The 20,518-nt window shown below is 39.9% G+C and overlaps 2 protein-coding genes across 3 annotated transcripts in view; one reads left to right on the forward strand and one right to left on the reverse strand.

Moving 5' to 3' along the window:
- zc4h2 (zinc finger, C4H2 domain containing) overlaps positions 1-9,473 on the forward strand; it is an 11,075-nt gene extending 1,602 nt beyond the window's left edge. The window contains exons 3-5 of the mRNA XM_084041552.1: positions 58-230; positions 6,457-6,619; positions 8,755-9,473. Coding sequence (XP_083897678.1) covers positions 58-230; positions 6,457-6,619; positions 8,755-8,868 — 450 coding nt within the window. The 3' untranslated portion in view covers positions 8,869-9,473. The remainder of the gene's footprint in view (positions 1-57; positions 231-6,456; positions 6,620-8,754) is intronic.
- A 215-nt stretch (positions 9,474-9,688) lies between these two features.
- Positions 9,689-13,878, reverse strand: LOC311033860 (uncharacterized protein). 2 transcript variants are annotated; one of them, XR_014599555.1, is made up of 7 exons: positions 13,793-13,878; positions 12,061-12,199; positions 11,569-11,677; positions 10,972-11,195; positions 10,718-10,870; positions 10,108-10,565; positions 9,689-10,069 (listed from the first exon to the last, which is right to left on the reverse strand). XR_014599555.1 is itself a non-coding variant. In XM_084041553.1 (6 exons), exons 2-6 carry the CDS (start codon positions 12,088-12,090, stop codon positions 10,461-10,463), a joined length of 621 nt encoding a protein of 206 aa, XP_083897679.1. In that variant the 5' UTR covers positions 12,091-12,199; positions 13,793-13,878; the 3' UTR covers positions 9,689-10,460. The 2 variants fall into 2 exon arrangements, 1 of the variants encoding a protein (XP_083897679.1); XM_084041553.1 differs by having other exon boundaries at positions 9,689-10,565.
- Positions 13,879-20,518: the final 6,640 nt, after the last annotated feature.

A 20,518-nucleotide genomic window follows, 5' to 3' on the forward strand; every position in this document is an offset into this window, starting at 1 on the left:
TACGTGTCTACGTGAAATGTTTATTCTGCTGTAATATTGTTTCTCGTGTTGTTTCAGATGGAGAGTACCATTAAGCAATCAGAAAATGACCTGAACAAGCTGCTGGAGACCACGCGTCGCCTCCATGATGAGTACAAACCTCTGAAGGAACATGTTGATGCCCTCAGGATGGCGCTGGGTTTGCACAGACTCCCCAACCTCAACGAAGAAGAAGAAAAACTCTCACTGGAGTCAGTACCCACACACACACAAATACACAAAGCAGTCCTGCGTCAAAAATGCATATATATATATATATATATATATATATACATTTTTAATGCATGAACAACAAGCAGGTTCATAAATGTAGCGCAACAACAGTTACAGCATTATATTTGGATTGAAAACTATTTGAACATAAAGGAGTAATATACAAATGTTATATAGCCTACCAGCTTCATCTTGCACAAGCAGATACAGTAGCTAGCTTGTGCATTTTTTCATGCATTTTGTGTGTGGCGTGGCTGCATGCGTCATGATGTCTCATCAGTTTAATAGAACACGATTTGTTGAGAATAACACAAAAACAGGCACTTCAGAATAATTCTTAATTACAGGTCATGCAATATTCTTTTGTGAGTGCAGCTTTAGGACAGTTAATGAATAGAGATTAGAGAAGAGAGAGGGAGAGAGTGTCTGATGAGGGGAACACTGAGCTCAATACCTGGATTTAATTAGACACATCATACCACTACTGGTAAAATTACATTTGATTAAAAATGTAATTTTAATAATATTAATAACTTAAAGGTAGGGTAGGTGACATGAAAATGTACTATATTCTGTTTACTAAAGAGCTGGAGAGACCCCTGTGACCGAAAAAACACTCTGTAGCAATGATTACTATCAGAATATAGTACTTCAACCTTTTTTAACAAAACAAAACAAATTACCAAAAAATATCACATAGACACGTACCCTACCTTTTTAAAGGGAAAACAATTACACACATGGTAACTGAGAATCCACAAATCAATGGCTACTTTCATTATGTTTCGTTTTCACATATTTGTATTTGGTTGCTGTGTAATGTTTAGCAGTTAATGTTTACAAATATAATGAACTATAAGCCTGATGCCAGTCTGAACTGAAACACTTGTCGACTGTACAACAACTGTGTTATGAAGTGCCTTTAGGTAACTTTCTTTTGACAATGTGGATACATAATGAATAGTTACTTAGAAGTCACTGTTAACCACTTTTTCAGATATCTTCAAATTTAGCTGGAAAAAAATAGCATATCTTCAAGCTCTATACAAGCATTGTGCGCTTGTAGTGATTGGTTAAAGGTAGGGTAAGTGATATTTTTTGGTTAAAACAAAAAGTATTTTGTTAAAACACTATATTCTGATAGTAATCATTGCTATAGAGTGTTTGTTCAGTAACAGATGTCTCCCTGTCTCTCCAGCTCTTGAAATAAAGAGAAAATACATTTTCCGGTAGGTGTCAAAATCTCAGCCAATCAGGAGAAAGTACCCATTTTTAAGCTTAATTTGTATAGTGTTCCAGTTCCAATTTTGTCTGCTCATTTCTTAGTGTCATCACTTCCAATTTCACTTGTTTAATCTGTATCCTGATTGAGTTCTCTGCCCTGATTTGATCAAATTGGAAATGAAACTGAAACGAAAATGCATTTTCTGTTTAGTGAAGAGGTGGAGAGACAAGGAGACTCCTGTTACTGAACAAACACTCTATAGCAATGAGTACTATCAGAATATAGAGCTATTTAACACTTATTTTAACCAATGCAAATCACTTACCCTACCTTTAAGTGGGGACGGTTGGAGAATGATGCCATTGGAATGGTGAGCTGGAATTAGTGGAACAGAATCCCAGCATTGGAGCCAAGGGTGTCAGGGTGTTTGGGGCCAAGGTGCAGTCCCATGCTGGCAATGTCTACCACTGACAGATTAGAGCGCTGAACTTTGACTGACTGCTTTGACCTACAGACAAACTATATGGGGGAGGGGAGGGGGAGTAGCATGAATTCTCTTGGAAACCTTACAGCACAAGGCCCTCAAAGGTCTTAGAATGACTGAGTTCAGTGCCACTTCACTGGAATCATTGAGGCGGGTCCTTCTGTTCTTAAAGTCCTAGTGCCACAGTCCTATTTCCACCTAGATCATAATTGGTTATAGTTATATATTCTAAATTCTTTTTTTTATTATTATTATTTTTACAAACTGTACATTTAAGTGTTAAAAAGCTGTATTTCTGTGGACACATCGAACTAGAGGACTTACCGGGTCTAACCGTTCAGGTCTGTGTTTTATGATGGTCAATTCAATTTGGTCCGTGCCAGTTCAGACTCCATTAGTCTTATCATTGTGTGTAATACCCAAGTGGATCCTACAAGACCCGTACGCAGCGCTGATCAGGAGAGAAAAGCACAAAGTTCTGTGTAACTCGCTTGAAGATTTAGGCTGACCTAACTAAGATCAGATTACTGCATCGCAGTGGGGGGGAAAAAAGTTGAGCTGCACAGCTGAGTTGAGAAATAGGGGAGCAACAGTTTATCGAACAAATCCAGTTAATTGATTATAAAACATGAAAAGAATCATTAATTTAATAAAATAATCAAAAACTTTAAACATGAAACATGAAAACTATTAACCTGAAAACTCGTGGAAAATAGCCGATCTATCTACACATTAACAATGTGTCGCATTGTGAGTCATGACGGGGTGTATGCTTGTAGATCGACAATTTTCACGATTTTTGCATGACACCGAAGGATAAAATAACACCTAAGTGGAACAATCGATTTGTTGATTTATAAAAAAAAGTAAAACAAATTATCTATAGAATAATCGCTAATATAATAGTTGGATAGTTGGAGCCCTGTCAAGGTGAAAACATACAATTTAGAAGCCAGATTCCATTCTGGAGCAGCCTATAACTGCCATCTACTGCTAGAATGGCACTTTTAATAGCAATTGTAATTTTTTGATTTGTCACGTCCATGTAATACCCAACAGTCGGGGTCGGTTCTGTAATATCTCGGAACAAATCAGATCTCTGAATTAATTTCACGGGTCCATTGGGGTTCCGGTCCGTCATTTTGAACCTGTGAAATTTGTTCCGAGATCCGATTAGTTCTGAGATATTAAAGAACCGACCCCGACTGCTGCGTATTATATGGACATGACAGTCGGGGTCGGTTCCGTAATATCTTGGAACAAATCAGATCTCGGAACGAATTTCACGGGTCCATTAGTGTTCGGGCACATCATTTTAGACCTGTGAACTTGTGTGAAGAGCTCTACACCCAACAGCTCATTAAAATACTGGCTTTGACTTTGTCACCAACCACCCCCTCTCCCCTGACAATCTCACCAAAGCCCTTCTTTCCCTACCCGTCTGTCTCATTTGGAGCCTTTTAAAAACCGCATCAAATCAACAATGCTGGTGTAACTAAGACTACTAGTTGCAAAAGACAACTTTTTACATGCATAGTTGATCAAGAAGTTCCATATTCTCTTGACTACTTTCACTTTCTAGTAATTCACATCGGGAGCCTGGCAGTCCATGTTTTTCCTTTACTGGTGCTAATATTTTGTTTTTGTTTCTATTTCATTGGTATTTTATGCTAATGTCTATTATATTGCATTGTTATGTTTTGTTTTAACCTGTACAGCACTTTGGGTGACCTGGTCATGTTAAATGTACTTTATAAATACATGTTAAGTTGTGTTGAGTTGAGATGCAGTATAGTGGTCTATAGATACAATACAGTGGTCTATATATTCAGTACAGTGGTTTATATATTCAGTACAGTGGGATATAGATGCAGCACAGTGGTCTAGATGCAGTACAGGGGTCACATACAGCTATAGATGCAGTACAGTGGTCTCTAGATTCAGTACAGTGGTCTCATACAGCTATAGATGCAGTACAGTGGTCTCTAGATTCAGTACAGTGGTCTCATACAGCTATAGATGCAGTACAGTGGTCTCATACAGTTATAGATGCAGTACAGTGGTCTCATACAGTTATAGATGCAGTACAGTGGTCTCATACAGTTATAGATGCAGTACAGTGGTCTCTAGATTCAGTACAGTGGTCTCATACAGTTATAGATTCAGTACAGTGGTCTCATACAGTTATAGATGCAGTACAGTGGTCTCCTTTTTACAATAGACGGAAATTACATATTTGTACTGCATGCAAAAAACTGCATGGTTCTTGCCCAAAACTGCATGAGATTACCATAAATGTGGCATGTCCGTACAGGGGAGGCCTGTAGGTATCCATGTAACGGTTACCCATTTCCATTCACATATATTGAGGTGACAGCTCAAGGGACCAATTGGAAAATGGTGATGGCCGTTTTTTCCTCACCAAAATGTTGTCTAACTTTGAATCATTAGGTATTTAGCCCCCTTCCCGACAAGGTAGCATGACAAGGTTGGTCCCATGAGGTTGTCTAGAATTAAATGGTATCTCTATCTTTGGGCTTCGTCTCAATTAGTGTGAGCGTGCCACAGTCTCCGAAAGACAGTCTCGCCTTCGTTCCAGCCAGCAATGCCGCAGGTCTCAAAGGGGTAATAAAACAACACACTTTGGACCACTTTTTTTCATCATCACAATCTCTATATTAGAGGTCCTATGGATGCCAAAAATCCAAACTAGAAAAATAAATCAGGGGGGTGCACGTGGACCCCTCCTAGGGCCCCTACTAATTGTGAGGGGAGGTTCATGGTACATCAGGAGTCTGGTATGCCAAACAAGCTTGTAGCTTACAATGGGAGAGCAAAATTACACAGGCAACACATCCTCACACATTTTAACCACTAGTGGTTCCCAAACTTTTATTCTTGGAGCCCCCTCTTCTTATATCTGACAAAAGCTGAGACCCCCCCTCAGACATTTTAGACCACTTCAGCCTTCTATACTTCTCGTACGATGAGAATCGATACATGCAGGCATACAGTGAATGAAAGCAAGTTATGATTTTGTGCAACATGTTTAAATTGTTGGACTACCTCCAAATAGACACGGTCTCAGCTCAGGTCCACCCCACCCTCCGTGATCTTTGGGCCCTTCCTATACAAACCCATTGTAACTTCAAACTCCATTTTAACCATTTTAGATTCATCGAAAACATCCGTCTTTGCCTTGGTTGTGGTGACTTATATTGTCCTTCTAATAAGTGAGGAGGCCGTATTTTGTTCAATACATTCCTTCATTTATTTAAAAAATTTTTTTTTTCATTTTCCAAAAAATATATAAAAAACTAAATGAAAAAGGTAATTGAAAAAACACGGCCTAGAATGACAATATCAGTCACCAGAACCAAGGACAGGGCTTTTCAATGAATCTAACATTTGTTTGAAGTTAAAATGGGTTTGTATAGGAAGGGGAGTGTGTCTGATAAAATGAATATCAAATATCTAAATACTGAATCAAGCAACATAATAACTGTCTGGCGTGCTCACAAAAGCGTGAGTTATAATTACCCCAAACATGTTTGAAAGTCAAATATCCCTTTAAGTAGTTAAGACAGAGGATTGGGGGTGGGTAATGTGCCTGTTAATGTTCCGTTTTAGGAAGTGTGGTTATTTTCAGAACAATGAAAATAACTAGGGAAGATTTCTATCCACAAATGTGCTTTCCATTTATAGACAACCTTACTGTGTGTGGAGTAAATGGCATATTGTGCAAGGAGAGCTTGCTGGCAAAGTGGTGTTCTTATTTATTCGTTCACCGTGACTTGGCAACTGTCATGGACTTGTGGAGATGGCTTCCGTCCAGCCAGCATCTTTCCTTTGAACCTACTTCCTAGTTATTTAGCAATTCATGGCTCAGAACTGAACTGTACTGTACTAAAGCGCGGTAATGCGTGCTGCTGTGCTGTTGTTTGTTTATTTGATTAATTGAGTGTTTTTGTGAGCTTACACACTGCAATACAGGTAATAGGACCCCTTTTAATCGTTGTTCAATCTGAATGCTCTTAAATCTCCGTTAAGTCTTCAATGTTCTGCTGTATTCTATTCCAACACAACCCTTTTGTGAAAAGGCTGGAGTAATGAAATTAGATATCATACTCTTTTGAAAGTGGGCCAGTCAGGCATAAAGTCCAAGGACAAATATCTTTCGCTGTCTGCCGCTGCCAGCACACACACACACACATGCATGCACGTACGTGCGCATGCAGTCACGCACGCGTGCGCAGACTAACTCATTCAGTGTGACTATACTTTTTTCCAACATACTACAGTGTATAGAATGGTGTGAGACCAGGGTGCACTTTAATTAAGCCTGCTTTGTGCTTGCTTTTCTCCCTTCGTCTTCCATTTTATTCTTCTCTTCCCTTTTGTGAACTAGTAGTAATCTGAACTGTGATTCGATTCTTTTTAGGCTGTGTATGAGCCGACACCAACCCGATTCTTCTTCTGTCTCCGGTTTCAATAGCTACTTTGAAAAGCAAAAGGCAGAGTGGCAGAAGGAGCCGCACGAGCCCACCATCCCGGAGTCCCTGGCGGCAGCCGCAGCCGCAGCCCAGCAGCTCCAGGTTTCCAGGAAGCAAGATGCCCGCCAGACGGCTACCTTTAGGCAGCAACCCCCACCTATGAAGGTACACACAAACAGCTGCGCAAGCTGTCTAACCACTTAGTATATTGCCACTGTCGTGCAGAAACCTCGTAAATGACCGCCCCTACTTGATCATACTACAGCGTCACACGAAAGCATCACAAGTAGCAGATCTGCAAGCGACGCGTTTCGAGCTTGTAGATCTGCTACCTTTTTTTCTGAATTTGAATCCTGAAAAGTAACACGTTTTGGACATATGAGGTTTCCACCCGACGGAGGCGATGTACTTAGTTGTACGACAAAGTCAACTCTCTCTCTTATCATGCGTAACGTTATGCATCCGGGTGCGTGCGTTCAGCCACAGGTGGACTTGACAATGAGCTGCAGCAATCAACACCATGGAGAACACGACTGCAGCCGCTGTGTGCCATTTATTCTAACATTTTGGCTAAAATACTAGCTTCACACAACAAGGCCCCAAATTGCCCAACGCAACGTGAGCGGGCATACAAATAAAATATGCCCGGATCGACCACGTCTAGTTTCATCCAGCACCTGAAAACGTACCTGACGGTGACGGGTCACTTGCTAATCCATTTAGACCGGGAACGCATCTGTGTCATTTTAAGATTTCTTTGGCTATTCAAGAACAGCAGATCTACAAGCTCATAGTGCGGCACCGAGTGCTATGAGCTTGTAGATCTGCTATTTTTTTTGAAAAAACGTGGAAAATGTGTGCAAATCTTTGAATATATATATATATATATATATATATATATATATATATATATATATATATATATATATATGTTTTAAAGAGAACATTTTCAACTCCGATCTGTGCTTCTGGGGCTCCCTGGAACAACACATTTTGAGATGGGGGTCCGCAGCCAAATACATATCATTTTGGGGGTCCTTGACATGGAAAAGTTGGAGTACCACTGATATAGCAACATACTGTTAGATTTTTAGATATGTATTTGGCCGCGGACCCCCAACTCAAAATGTTTTTTTTTCCAGGGACCCCCCAGAAGCAAATATTTGAGTTACAAATGTTTGCTTTACAAATATATATATTCAAAGATTTGCACAAATGTTCAAGATTTTTCAAAAATAGCAGATCTACAAGCTTGGCACCTAGCCAAAGACATCTAAAATGACAGAGACGCGTTCCAGGATTGAATGGGTTAATGTGACAATTTATCTCTTTGCATAACTGCATTATGGATGATGGTTCTCAAACATGGGCAGCTCACGAGTCACCGTCAGCTATTTAACCCCAGTTAACTTGCCGTTTGCTGAATATTTTCAAAAGACGAGTCAGTGAGTGTTTGGAAAAGGTCAGGTAACTTAATCATCCATGTTCAGCTGCCACCAACTGGCTCGTTAAACACAGACATTAAATAGGTATTAACATTGGCTACAGGCAGGTTACATGTTTATTGTTCATTGTTGATGCTCGACAAAGACTCGGCGGTGGTGGGCACTGGGCAGGTACCAATAAGTTCATTATTGATCATTTATGTTAACATTTCAAATTGGTTTAGCTTTTGTTACAGTAGTTGCTAAATCCAACATTCTCAGAGAAAAGCACGGCCTTGATAGGATTAATAAACAAAACACAAAAACTTCCTTTAGGATTAAAGGTTAGCTAATTACATTGCAATGATCTGTTTAAAGTGATCATATACCAAAGAACTACTCAATGCTTATACTGTAGTGTATGCTAAACGAAAGGAGTGATGTACCACTATGGAAACAAGTCCCCGGGACTTTTTGTGTTATCCTTAACCTTTGACTGTACTACCTGTCCTGTATTCAATCAACCAATCAATGATGACAATGCAGTACATGGTTTGAATTCCTTCTATATAGCTAAGCAGACTGGATTGCATGTGTCGGATGATAGAACGCTCATTACAACTGTAAGAGACTTAAGACTTGACTTGGACTCGTGACCAAAGACTTGCTTTTCAAAGACTTGAGACTTTACTCGAACTGTGAGCATCTCTGAGACATTTTCATTGCTTATTTTTGTTGGCCGGACGCTCACCAAACAGGTGTGCGTTGCATCTCCTTGGTTTCCGTGTTATTTGTTCACCTACTATGGAAAGGAATTTCTTCCTTGAGGACGAATAGACTATAAATCTTATCGATCCATCTTTTGTTTCTTTCCAGGCCTGCCTGTCATGCCACCAGCAGATCCACCGCAACGCTCCCATCTGCCCACTGTGCAAGGCCAAGAGTCGCTCACGCAACCCCAAGAAACCCAAGAGAAAACCTGACGAGTAATCTCACTCCACCCCACCTCCCAGCTCTGCTAGTGTTAAAAGGGAACTGGTCTGAGACGCTGATCTAAGACCAGCCTAGCACATTTAGTACCAGTGTACTTGTACACTACACTGTAAAATCTCAGGATTTTACTGTGTATATAATGGTTGAGACGGGGGTCTGATTGGGACCGTGCTGGTCTTAGATCTGTGATTCACAACAACTTCCATACACGCTCAAGGTGTGGTACACCATTGTTTATAAGCCACCCAAAGACCTTTGAAGGTCTGGTATTAATGTCATTCTCTCATTTCTAACCAGTTCTTTTAGTGTGTTTGATATGTATGTAACCTCTGTATTAGGTTGAATAGACCCCTTACCATGTAACTGCAATAATAAGATGAGAAAAAAAAAAGTTGAATTTAACTGTGCCCATGTTTATATTGTTCTTGTACTGTACCTTTTTAATTTAATTGTTTGCTATGCATGCATGTTTCCCCATGGCTGTCTTGTAATTCCTTGTGACAACATAAAAATCCAGTGGGTTTATTCATAAAGTGAAATAAACCGCAGTATTGTTTTAATGTTTACAGCATACAGGTAAAAGGAAACCACACTTGTTTGCTCTGAGTAGTGTTATGTGTTAAACTTTAATACAATGATACAAGAATAAATGTTGATTTTATACTCAAGTAGGGTGCATTGGCTTTCTTGGGACAAAATCCCGGTGACGAAAGGCTTGACTAATGTTAGCAACTACTTGCACAGACTGGTATAACGGAAGGCAGATAATCATGCCGTAGCCTCTCAAGCCAGAACATGTCTTTACTCCTTTTACTGCTAGCAGCAAGCTAGAATGGCTTAAGACTAATTTGATGTCCAGTAGGACTTATTTACGTGGCTGCAAAGGCTAAATGGATGCGGGGGAGAGTCGAGACGACCGCTTTATTTTCTGCAAATTTTCAGCGCTTTCAAAGCGCAGACTGTTAGGACACAGAGGCATTTGAAATTTGTGTGAGACAACAACAGTCTGTCTTGGGAGACTAATCATCCCCTAACTTAACTGTGGATCTCGGCCTTCAGAGTGGCTCGTCTGACGTCAGTCATCTAATATGACTCCATATTTGGGCAAGGCTTCTGCCCAATCTGACCCTCATTGACTTCCAGAATAAAATTAAAGCATAAATAAATAATGAAACATGAAAGAAATTGCATGGAGATACTTCCTTGGCCTACTGGCAGCGTGCCCCAGACACACACAGACAGACTCACTCACAGACCCTCTCCTAGACAGCTCGCTTCCTACAGTGCCACACCATAAAAAACAAAAGAACGGCCATAAAAGGACCGTAATCAGACTGGATGAAACCCAGGCAGTCTGGTTAACTTGTGCCTATTCTAATTTGGCTGGTTATTTCACTTTCACCGAAACCCAGCAGCTCCCCTTCCTCAAATTCATACTTTACTCTGTCATGCCTGTAGCTGTCGGAAAAAAGCACAGCGAGGTCCTGCTAAATGAGTTCCTGTAAGATTTTTTTGTCAGGGTAACCCCTCATTTCATCTGTTGTCAGGGCGACTTCACTTTCCTGACTCGTAGTCATGGCAACTCCAGGTTACTGTGACCTGTCTCTGCCTATCAGTTCCTCCCAAATCCTGCGAGGGGCGTCGGAGGGCTTAGGAAGGCTCCCCGCCAACTCCCCCAAAAGGCACACGCTGTCCTGTAACACAGGGGAAATACTAATTGTCAGTCAGGCCTAATAAATGATCAATAAATAAAGTGGAAGTAGAAATCGTTGACAATGAGTGAGAGAGAGAGTGTGCGTGCGTGTGTGCCTGTCTGTGTGTGTCCTTAAGGGACAAAAACACATACCCAGTTGCATAAGTGCATGTTTAGTCTGGCCTCCAGTCTTCGGCTATCTATTTGTGTCGTCTTTCTCCTGATAAAAGCATCCAAGGCCAGAGAAGCCTGCTCCGCCACACACACGCTGCAGACAGAGGGATCATGTTGGTTCACCTCCGCAGCCTGTCACATAAAACAAAGAGAGACACTAAACAATTCACACAGAGCTGAGAAGGAAACTGTGTCGTGCTTTAGTAGCCTAAACTACGATCAGGTTTCCTCACCCGTTGCATCTCAGACATGAAGGTTTTATGCCTCATCAGTGAAACTAGCTGCCGGGGGACCAGCTGCACCGCAGGGCCTTGAGACTGGAGACTGGGGGAGGAGAAGGCCGGTGGGTTGCCGTCTCTTTCATATCTGCCGGCCGGTTTTGAATTCGGAGCCTCTGGGAGAAGGAGAGGCCGGTCAGCCTGATGTCCAGGCAGATGCCTTCCTCTTCCAACAAGGGCTGTTGCAATCATGACATTTTACTAGACGATACATTTTGGAACATATAAATAAAATGACCCGCACACCGTCTGCACTTTCACAATAGGAAAACTTCTATTTAACGTTTCGGTCACATAGACCTTCTTCACGCATTCCAGATGCCTGAAGAAGGTCTATGTAATAAATTAGTACTTGTAGTTGAAATAGTGGAAAAGGCCAATCCACAATCTCAGAACGCGTCGTATTGCGACACGTTGTATGCTTGTAGATCTGTTATTTGCACAATTTTTGAAGTTGGAACATGTACAGTGTGTATTTCAACAGACGCATTTATACACAGATGAATGGAAAAGATTCTGACAATTGTGTAATAATTAACTTATCAGACCTACTTCCAACTAGGCTGCAGGTTCCTGTCATCATCCTCCCTTCTTTATGCTGTGTAGGTCTGAGCTGAGACACCTTAGCTCTCCTCCCTCCCCTGCTGGGCTCAGTGTGTCTCTGTTCAGGGGAAACAGTTATAGTTATAGTTAGCTATAACTGACCAAAACTAGAATAAAAAATAAATAAAAATAAAAACAAAGCTTTACCAAAAACGATAACTTACTGAAACCGTATTGTTACAAAACAAACTAAAACAAAAATCATAGAGAAAATGTCCTTAGTGTGTCAAAAATCTTCCAAAATGGCAGATCTATAAGTTCACAATGCATCACATTGTGATGCATTGTGCATACCATAACTAACACTAAAACAAAAAAACAAACATAATTAAAACTAAGCCTTTACACAACATAAAAAACAAACTAGGAAACCCACGTTAAAAACTAATCAAAACTGCACAGAAATTGAAAGTGAAATGAAAAATGCTAAACTATAATAACCTTGGGAGACAGGCTGCTTCCTGCAGACATGGGAAATCATCCTTCTGCAGTAGTTTTTTAAGGCTTCTTCTTCCTCCATTGTGTGTCGGTACATAACGGCAGAACCTCCCCCGGTGTATGTTAGACTCTGATCACAGATCTGACAAATACATTTAGATATTGTCAGTGTTGGACAAGTTACTTTTAAAAAACGTAACTAGGTAAGCTGCTACTAGATCAGTGGTTCTCAAAGTGGGGTCCGGGGACCCCCAGGGGTCCCCAGGTAAATCTGTTAATATGGCATCAAAATCAGTTTCACCACTTTAACCCTATACTATATAGTGCATCGGCTATTTTCAAAAAATCTTGACAACATTTGGGGAAACCTTAAATATTTTTTGAAACATTTTAACACAAATCTTCGATGGAGGTCCGTGGTACAAAATATTTTCAGATGGGGGTCCACTCCACGGCTAAATACATTCCTTGACATGAATGGGTCTGAGAACCACTGTACTAGATAGATAGACCTTTATTGATCCTGTGGGTAAAATTCAGTTGTCAATGGCAGTAAAGGAGACAAATGACAATGGGTGGGGGAAGGAGATATCTGTTTTTTTCTTTTCAGTACAGCACTGCATTGTCTATATTTTAGAGCAGACAGTAGTACTAGTTACCCTTCATAAAAGGTATGTAAAAGCTCTCTTTCAAAATAACTAGCTCTACATTTAAAGCTACTTAGTAAAAGTATATCTTGCACAGGTTATTTTGTACTTGTGGTAGAAATGAACACATTAGGCCACCATGATGTTATGACACAGATTAATGTAATAAAACATCTGGATGCAGGTGGAGAATTCTCTGATGACAAATGTCATCAGAGAATGTTGACACAGAGTGATGTAATACAACATCTGGATGCAGATGGACAATTCTCTGATGACAAACTGCACTCAAAATTCATCTGTTGTGCCATTTCATGTTGATGAGCCACTGAAAATGTATAGTTAAGTAGATTTTGCCAAAAGCTACCCAGACACATGGGGGAAAACAGCTAAACGACTTAATTCCAGAGGTGGAAAGTAAGTGGTAAGTACATGTACTCAAGTAATGTACTTAAGTACACTTTTGAGGTATTTTTTACTTTACTGGAGTATTTCCAATTTTCAGTACTTTTACTTCTACTCCACTACATCTCAGAGACAAATATTATCCTTTACTCCACTACAATTATTTGAAAACTTTAGAAACTAGTTGCTTTGTAGATTTGGATTATTATTACAAAGCATACAGTTACCACGTCAGCCCTAAAATACATTTCAGCCATTTGAAAATAGCAGATCTACAAGCTCATATGCAACCCTAACTCTATGATCGCAACGCATTGTGGGACATTCTGAATAATGAGTAGGCCTACTTTCTACTTTTGGTACTTCAAGTACATGTTCATACCAATACTTTTGTACTTTTACTCAAGTAAATGTTTAATTCTGGGCTGTTACTTGTATTAGAGTATTTCTACATTGCAGTATTGATACTTTTACTTAAGTAAAACATGTGAGTATTGTTTCCACCACTGATTCTACATGTAGTGAAGGTACACTACTTTAGCTACTCATAGCTTAGCTACTACTCACTCAACGCTGGGTTTTAATCAACGAAGTTAACACAACTATGGGTAAATCTACTTTCCATATTTAGTCAAAGGAGCTTCTGAAAACATTGATCTCTATGAGCATGTAGAAAGTTAGACCTTAGAGAATGGAGATAGTGTAATAAATCCTTCATGTTACACAGACTGCTCGCTCATTCCAGAATGTTTTGAAAACGTTCTTCTTTTGGCATTAAATTCCAGTGGCGCTCATTCCAAACAATGAGCCGCTACTGCCATCTAGTGGCATGAAAAGATACTGAAGGCAGGTCAACAGACAGATAGACTCTCTTGAGTTCATGGGCCAGTTGCACCACCTCACACTGAGTTCAAATTTAGCCTAGTTATAGCTTAAACACATTCAATCTGGGAAAGTATCTGTCATTTTAGATTTCTTTGGCTATTCAAAAATAGAAGATATACAAGCTCATAGCGCGGCACTTGTCTATATTAAATTAGTATTATGATACTATCCACAGGAGTAGCTTTTCATATTTATTGGACATTTTTTTATTGATTGATTGATTGAATATTTTATTAGACAGAAATATAAAAACAGCACAAGTACAGTCAAACACTTTGTGTAAAAGGATAACAACAAAAAAAGTCCTTGCTGTCTTGTTTCCATTGGGGTCCTATTGGCCCCCCTATTAGCATATTCATTGTTTATAAAAAGCACACAAATTGTCAATATCATATGTATATATTCAAGGGGCCAAGGCCGTAAGGCCTTTGGACCCTTATTGCATCTCTACCTTTTATTATTATTCTTATGACATTTCACGCATAATCACCGTATTATCTCTACCGTGCAGTCACTTTTTACGAAACTCGGCTATATAGTAGAGGGCTATGTGACTGTCAAGTGTCAGTGACACGAAAGCCACAGCCATCGACCAAAGGGTGGCACTGTAGCAATCAATTGAATGCAACACTTTGAACAGGTATAACTCATGCCCTGTTTGACCAACAGCCATGAAACTTCGATATATATTCGTCTCCTCATGACGAACAACTTTCGCGGTCTGACTTTTGACCTTTAGATCTCCCACAATTTTTTAATTATATGAAAAACAGTCTCCTCCTAGGATTTTTGAGCAAACACACAGAGGGTCATTCCAAATATCACTGAAACCAATCTTACTCCAATTGACCAAAGCAATTGCTATAATTGCTATAGCAAAGCGCTATAGCAATTATTTGAAAATGCTAACTCTAAACAGGCATAAGTCATGCCTCGTTTGGCCGACAGCCATGAAACTATTTGAAAAAAGCCGATCTACAATGTGATGCGTTGTGAGCTTGTAGATCTGCTATTTTGGAAAAAGCTTACAATCTTTGGAAAATTTGAGTACTTTTACTTTGGTACTTACATTTTTGTGGCAATCATTTTGTAAATTTCAAGCTCCAATGTAACACTAATGGTGTGTATTGGTCAACATAACCCCACACAACTCCCCCACACCCCATACCTCCCTCTCAACCCCCCCCTCCCCCAAAGCAATTTTTTCACTCAAATCTTTGCTTCTGGGGTCCCTGAAAATAAATACATATAATCCGCGGCCCTTGACATGAACATTTCCACCACTGATATAGCAACATGTGTATTTTAGGATTTAGAAGATATTTTTTGAATCAGCCTCAGATCTTAATTGGCAGAATCCACCCTCATAGGTCGGTGTGACCGTGCAATGTAGCTTTCAGTAGTTCAGCTGTTTTTTCCACCATGTGGCATGACAAAAGAGTGTTGCTTACACCAAAGAAAGAAATCGTTATTAGAGCACCCCCCTTATCAGCAGGATGCTCAAAAACCGATATTGCCAGCCTGCCTCCATTATTCTTCTCACGAAGACGCTTCCTTGCCAGGGAAGGAGGGACCCAGCTGTGCACAGATCACACTGTTTAGAGTAAAGGACTGGTATAGAAATGATCCTTTCAAACATCAACATTAATGAATGAAGCAGGCTCTAATAAGTTACCATAATGGGCATAATATGTAATGTTGTGTCCTATATAGCAGTGGTTCTCAAACAGTGTTTTTTATGGGTTCGGTCTTGTGGCCCCCGACTTCAAGTCATTTTTAAAACAGAGGTACAACTCAGAAGGCACAGAACTTTCTACTCTTCGGACAACTTTTTTCACAGCCTGTCTTTATTCTTCCTCTGTCTCTCCAGACTGCCTCAGGATTTCAACATTGAAGCAGGTAAGACACTGAGACCTCTTGTCTTTCAGTTACATGTAGACAGGAAATTGTGACTTAACCTCTTTAATCAATATTAATTCCAGCATTCATTTTATTTAATTCCAGCATCTTTTTGTAAAGAAATTAATCTTTAAAATGATTCAACCCCTTATTTATTTGTCATAAAAAAATTGAGGGGGAAACGCCTTTTTGTTTAGGCATTGGATGCTCAGCTATAAATACAACTAGGTTCAAATACCACCAAAGTGGAAAAAGCGGCACTCCGAAATGAAGGATGCAAGACTGCTCAGATAAACATTCTTATTTATTGTAAAAAAAAAAAAAAAAAAAAAAAACAGTTTCACCAGATATTTAATTATACAGACTTTAATGATTTCTGTTTGCAGTTGTGAACAATCCAATACATTACTTTCTCCCCAGTCTCTCCAGCTCTTTGGTAAACAGAACATACATTTTTTGTGTTGGGATATATATTCTATCCAATCAGGAGAGGGGACCCCACAAAGATCATTTATCAGCTTAAATTTGATTGTGTTCCAGTTCCAATCTTGTCTGCTCATTTTTGTTTTATATCATCACATCCAATTTCACTTTTTTTATCCTGCGTCCTGAATGAGTCCTCTCTCTCTCTCTCTCTCTAGTAAGGCAGAACCTCAAAACAGACATGTTTGCAGATTCAAGTAGCACGAAGGCAACTGATGGTACGTATCTTGCTGGGATATTTCCTTTTTTTTTTTTACAAACAAGGAGAAAATCTATAATGACATTTTGTAATCTCAAATGTCTATCATCCATAATCATTTCATTTGAATCCACCAGCTATCATAATGAATGTTGAAGTTCGGATTGAGATGGTTGAGAGGACTGGAGCTGGAAAGAGCGCCACTGGAAACATCATCCTGGGTTCTAAAGCAATAGAAGAGAAACAGAGAATTCTTAAAGTGACTGAAGAGAAGAGACGTAAAGAGAAGGAAAAGCTGAAGAAAGGACAAACTGTGTCCTTTTTGTGTTTATGTCTGTATTTGTGTCCTTTTTGTGTTTATGACTGTACTTGAGTGAAAAAATGAGTGTTGATTTTTTTTCATTTACTGCTTTCTATAGTTTTAGCAATTTTGCGATCTTTTTCACAGTGGGCGGGGGCATTCTGGCAGATGGCTAAATATGTATTTTTTACACAATAACCGGGTGATTTCTTTATTATTATTTACAGTAGCTCTTCTCCCAGCTGGCACGCGACGTCCGTTGACGTTGATTTTTGGTTGGATTTAGGTTGTGACGTCAGCTAACCAAAATCCAACGTTGGACCAACGTCAACTTCCAACGTTGTATCAACGTATTAATTTGACGTCAATTGACGTTGATATTTGGTTGGTTTTAGGTTGTGTTGGTAACTGACCAATAACCAACGTCTATTCAACGTAATATCCCAACGTCATGTTGACGTCGAATACTGACATGCTGTTGTCGGATTCTTGACCAAACCTCAATGTCTGCCCAACGTTATTATGACAACGTCCACACAACGTTGCAGTCTAACATCATCAGACGTTGATATTTGGTTGGTTTTAGGTTGTGTTGGTAACTGACCAATAACCAACGTCTATTCAACGTAATATCCCAACGTCATGTTGACGTCGAATACTGACATGCTGTTGTCGGATTCTTGACCAAACCTCAGTGTCTGCCCAACGTTATTATGACAACGTCCACACAACGTTGCAGTCTAACATCATTAGACGTTGATATTTGGTTGGTTTTAGGTTGTGTTGGTAACTGACCAATAACCAACGTCTATTCAACGTAATATCCCAACGTCATGTTGACGTCGAATACTGACATGCTGTTGTCGGATTCTTGACCAAACCTCAATGTCTGCCCAACGTTTTTATGACAACGTCCACACAACGTTGCAGTCTAACATCATTAGACGTTGATATTTGGTTGGTTTTAGGTTGTGTTGTTAACTGACCAATAACCAACGTCTATTCAACGTAATATCCCAACGTCATGTTGACGTCGAATACTGACATGCTGTTGTCGGATTCTTGACCAAACCTCAATGTCTGCCCAACGTTATTATGACAACGTCCACACAATGTTGCAGTCTAACATCATCAGACGTTGATATTTGGTTGCTTTTAGGTTGTGTTGGTAACTGACCAATAACCAACGTCTGTTCAACGTATTATCCCAACGTCATGTTGACGTCGAATACTGACATGCTGTTGTCGGATTCTTGACCAAACCTAAATGTCTGCCCAACGTTATTATGAGAACGTCCACACAACGTTGCAGTCTAACATCATCAGACGTTGATATTTGGTTGGTTTTAGGTTGTGTTGGTAACTAACCAATAACCAACGTCTGTCCAACGTATTATCTCAACGTCAGTTTGACGTTGAATACTGACATGCTGTTGTCGGATATTTGACCAAACCTCAATGTCTGCCCAATGTTATTATGATAACATCCACACAACGTTGCAGTCTAACATCATCAGACGTAGATATTTGGTTGGTTTTAGGTTGTGTTGGTAACTAACCATTAACTAACGTTTGTTCAACGTATTATCCCAACGTCAGGTTGACGTCGAATACTGACATGCTTTTGTCAGATTTTTGACCAAACCTCAGTGTCTGCCCAACGTTATTATGACAACGTCCACACAACGTTGCAGTCTAACATCATTAGACGTTGATATTTGGTTGGTTTTAGGTTGTGTTGGTAACTGACCAATAATCAACGTCTATTCAACGTATTATGCCAACGTCGTGTTGATGTAGAATACTGACATGCTATTGTCGGGTATTGTGACCAAAACCCAATGTCTGCTAAACTTCATAATGAAAATATCTCCTCAACATTCAAACCTCATTAGATGTAGATATTTTGCTGGGTTAATGTGGCTGTTACTTAAACAAAATCCAACATAGTCTGGCTGTAGAATATGGACAATAAGTACTGAAGGTTCTGACATAGAGTAATGATCTAGCATCTGTTTAACCTGCAATAGTCCAACCAGAGCAATTGGTAGCTGTTTCATCTGTGGTTCAACTATATTCTTCCAGATGAGCTACAGGGCCACCCCATGGCCCAGAGAGGTGTTTGTGCAGTTCTATAACCCTCAGCCTTTTCCAGATAACTGAATTTGACTTTCAGACAAATACCATCAAGTTGCTCCTGGGGCACATGCCAGCATCCCACCTATAGTGAACCCGTGGCTGTATATGAGACTGATTAGCTACAGGTTTCTTTGCCAGTGTGGATTTAGAGCCAAGGCAACATGGTTAAGGCCAGTTATACCTTTTCCCTTCCGCTTTAGCAGATGTTAGTTGTCGGTGATCAGCCAGCTGCATCTTAAAGGAATGCGACCGACAGTGAGGTAGGTAGACAGCCATGTCAACTCTTTATTGTCAATAATTTGCCCTTAGTTTGCTTCAGGAGACCTTCCTTAGTTCCAGAGGGCAAATTCAGTTTCAGCTTATGGCTGCTCAAATGTTTTATGTTGAGCGCTTGGGGTGGGTGGACTGTAGGGTCCACCCCTACAGTGTCTTGCTCAGGACACTTCGCCCCGTCCAGGGCCTTTGAGGCAAACCGGGGACCTTCTGATTATCTAACCAGTAACCTATGCTGCCCTAAATAATAAACCCATATGAAAAGAAATGCATCAATACATTACAATGCATAGACACCGGCCTACCTCAAAACCAGGGTCTTCCTTAGTTGTGACATATGGAGCAAGAGTGTGTGACTGTGACACCGTTTATCATCCACACCACTATGTATGTACTACTGGGTGGACGGAAGGGCGGACAGATGGACAGACAGACAGACAGACAGACAGACAGACAGACAGACAGACAGACAGACAGACAGACAGACACTTTTTTTGTTACCCTTTCAGCCTAAATGCATGACTGTACCTCATGCTGTTTACATTTCTGACTAATAAAGTAATCAATCAATCACAAAAAGTAAAATAATTGTTTGCCCTGATATGTAGTGGAGTAAAATAATAAAGTATCAAAAGATAGAAACACACAAGTGAATTTAAAAAATACAATGCTAAGTACAGTACTTGAGTAAATGTACTGATTTTCACCATTGTTCATGTTTCATAGCTGTTGCAGTTCTTTATTTTTGCATTATATTAATTGCTAATCAAATAAATGATTGAGGGAAATATTTCACTTTTTGCATTAGGCCTACAGCATAATGCCATATGACACATACAATGTAAACTGACATTTAACATAATAACATTGGGCAGACATTGAGGTTTGGTCAAATATCCGACAACAGCATGTCAGTATTTGACGTCAACCTGACGTTGGGATAATACGTTGAACAGACGTTGGTTATTGATTAGTTACCAACACAACCTAAAACCAACCAAATATCTACGTCTAATGATGTTAGACTGCAACGTTGTATGGATGTTGTCATAATAATACATTTCAAACTGGATTGTCAAATGTCTCCTCAAATCACTGAGCAGTATAGCAACGTTCTGCTCTTTCATTGGACGAATCATTGGACTTGTGGGTGGGACCACAGTTGTATAACACCAGACTGGGCGGGGCAACAGTAACTGCTGCAGGAGCCTGCAGTTTGAATTTGGAGGG

Source organism: Gymnoscopelus microlampas, assembly GCF_963454915.1.
Source record: "Gymnoscopelus microlampas genome assembly, chromosome: 18".
NCBI classification, from domain to species: domain Eukaryota; kingdom Metazoa; phylum Chordata; class Actinopteri; order Myctophiformes; family Myctophidae; genus Gymnoscopelus; species Gymnoscopelus microlampas.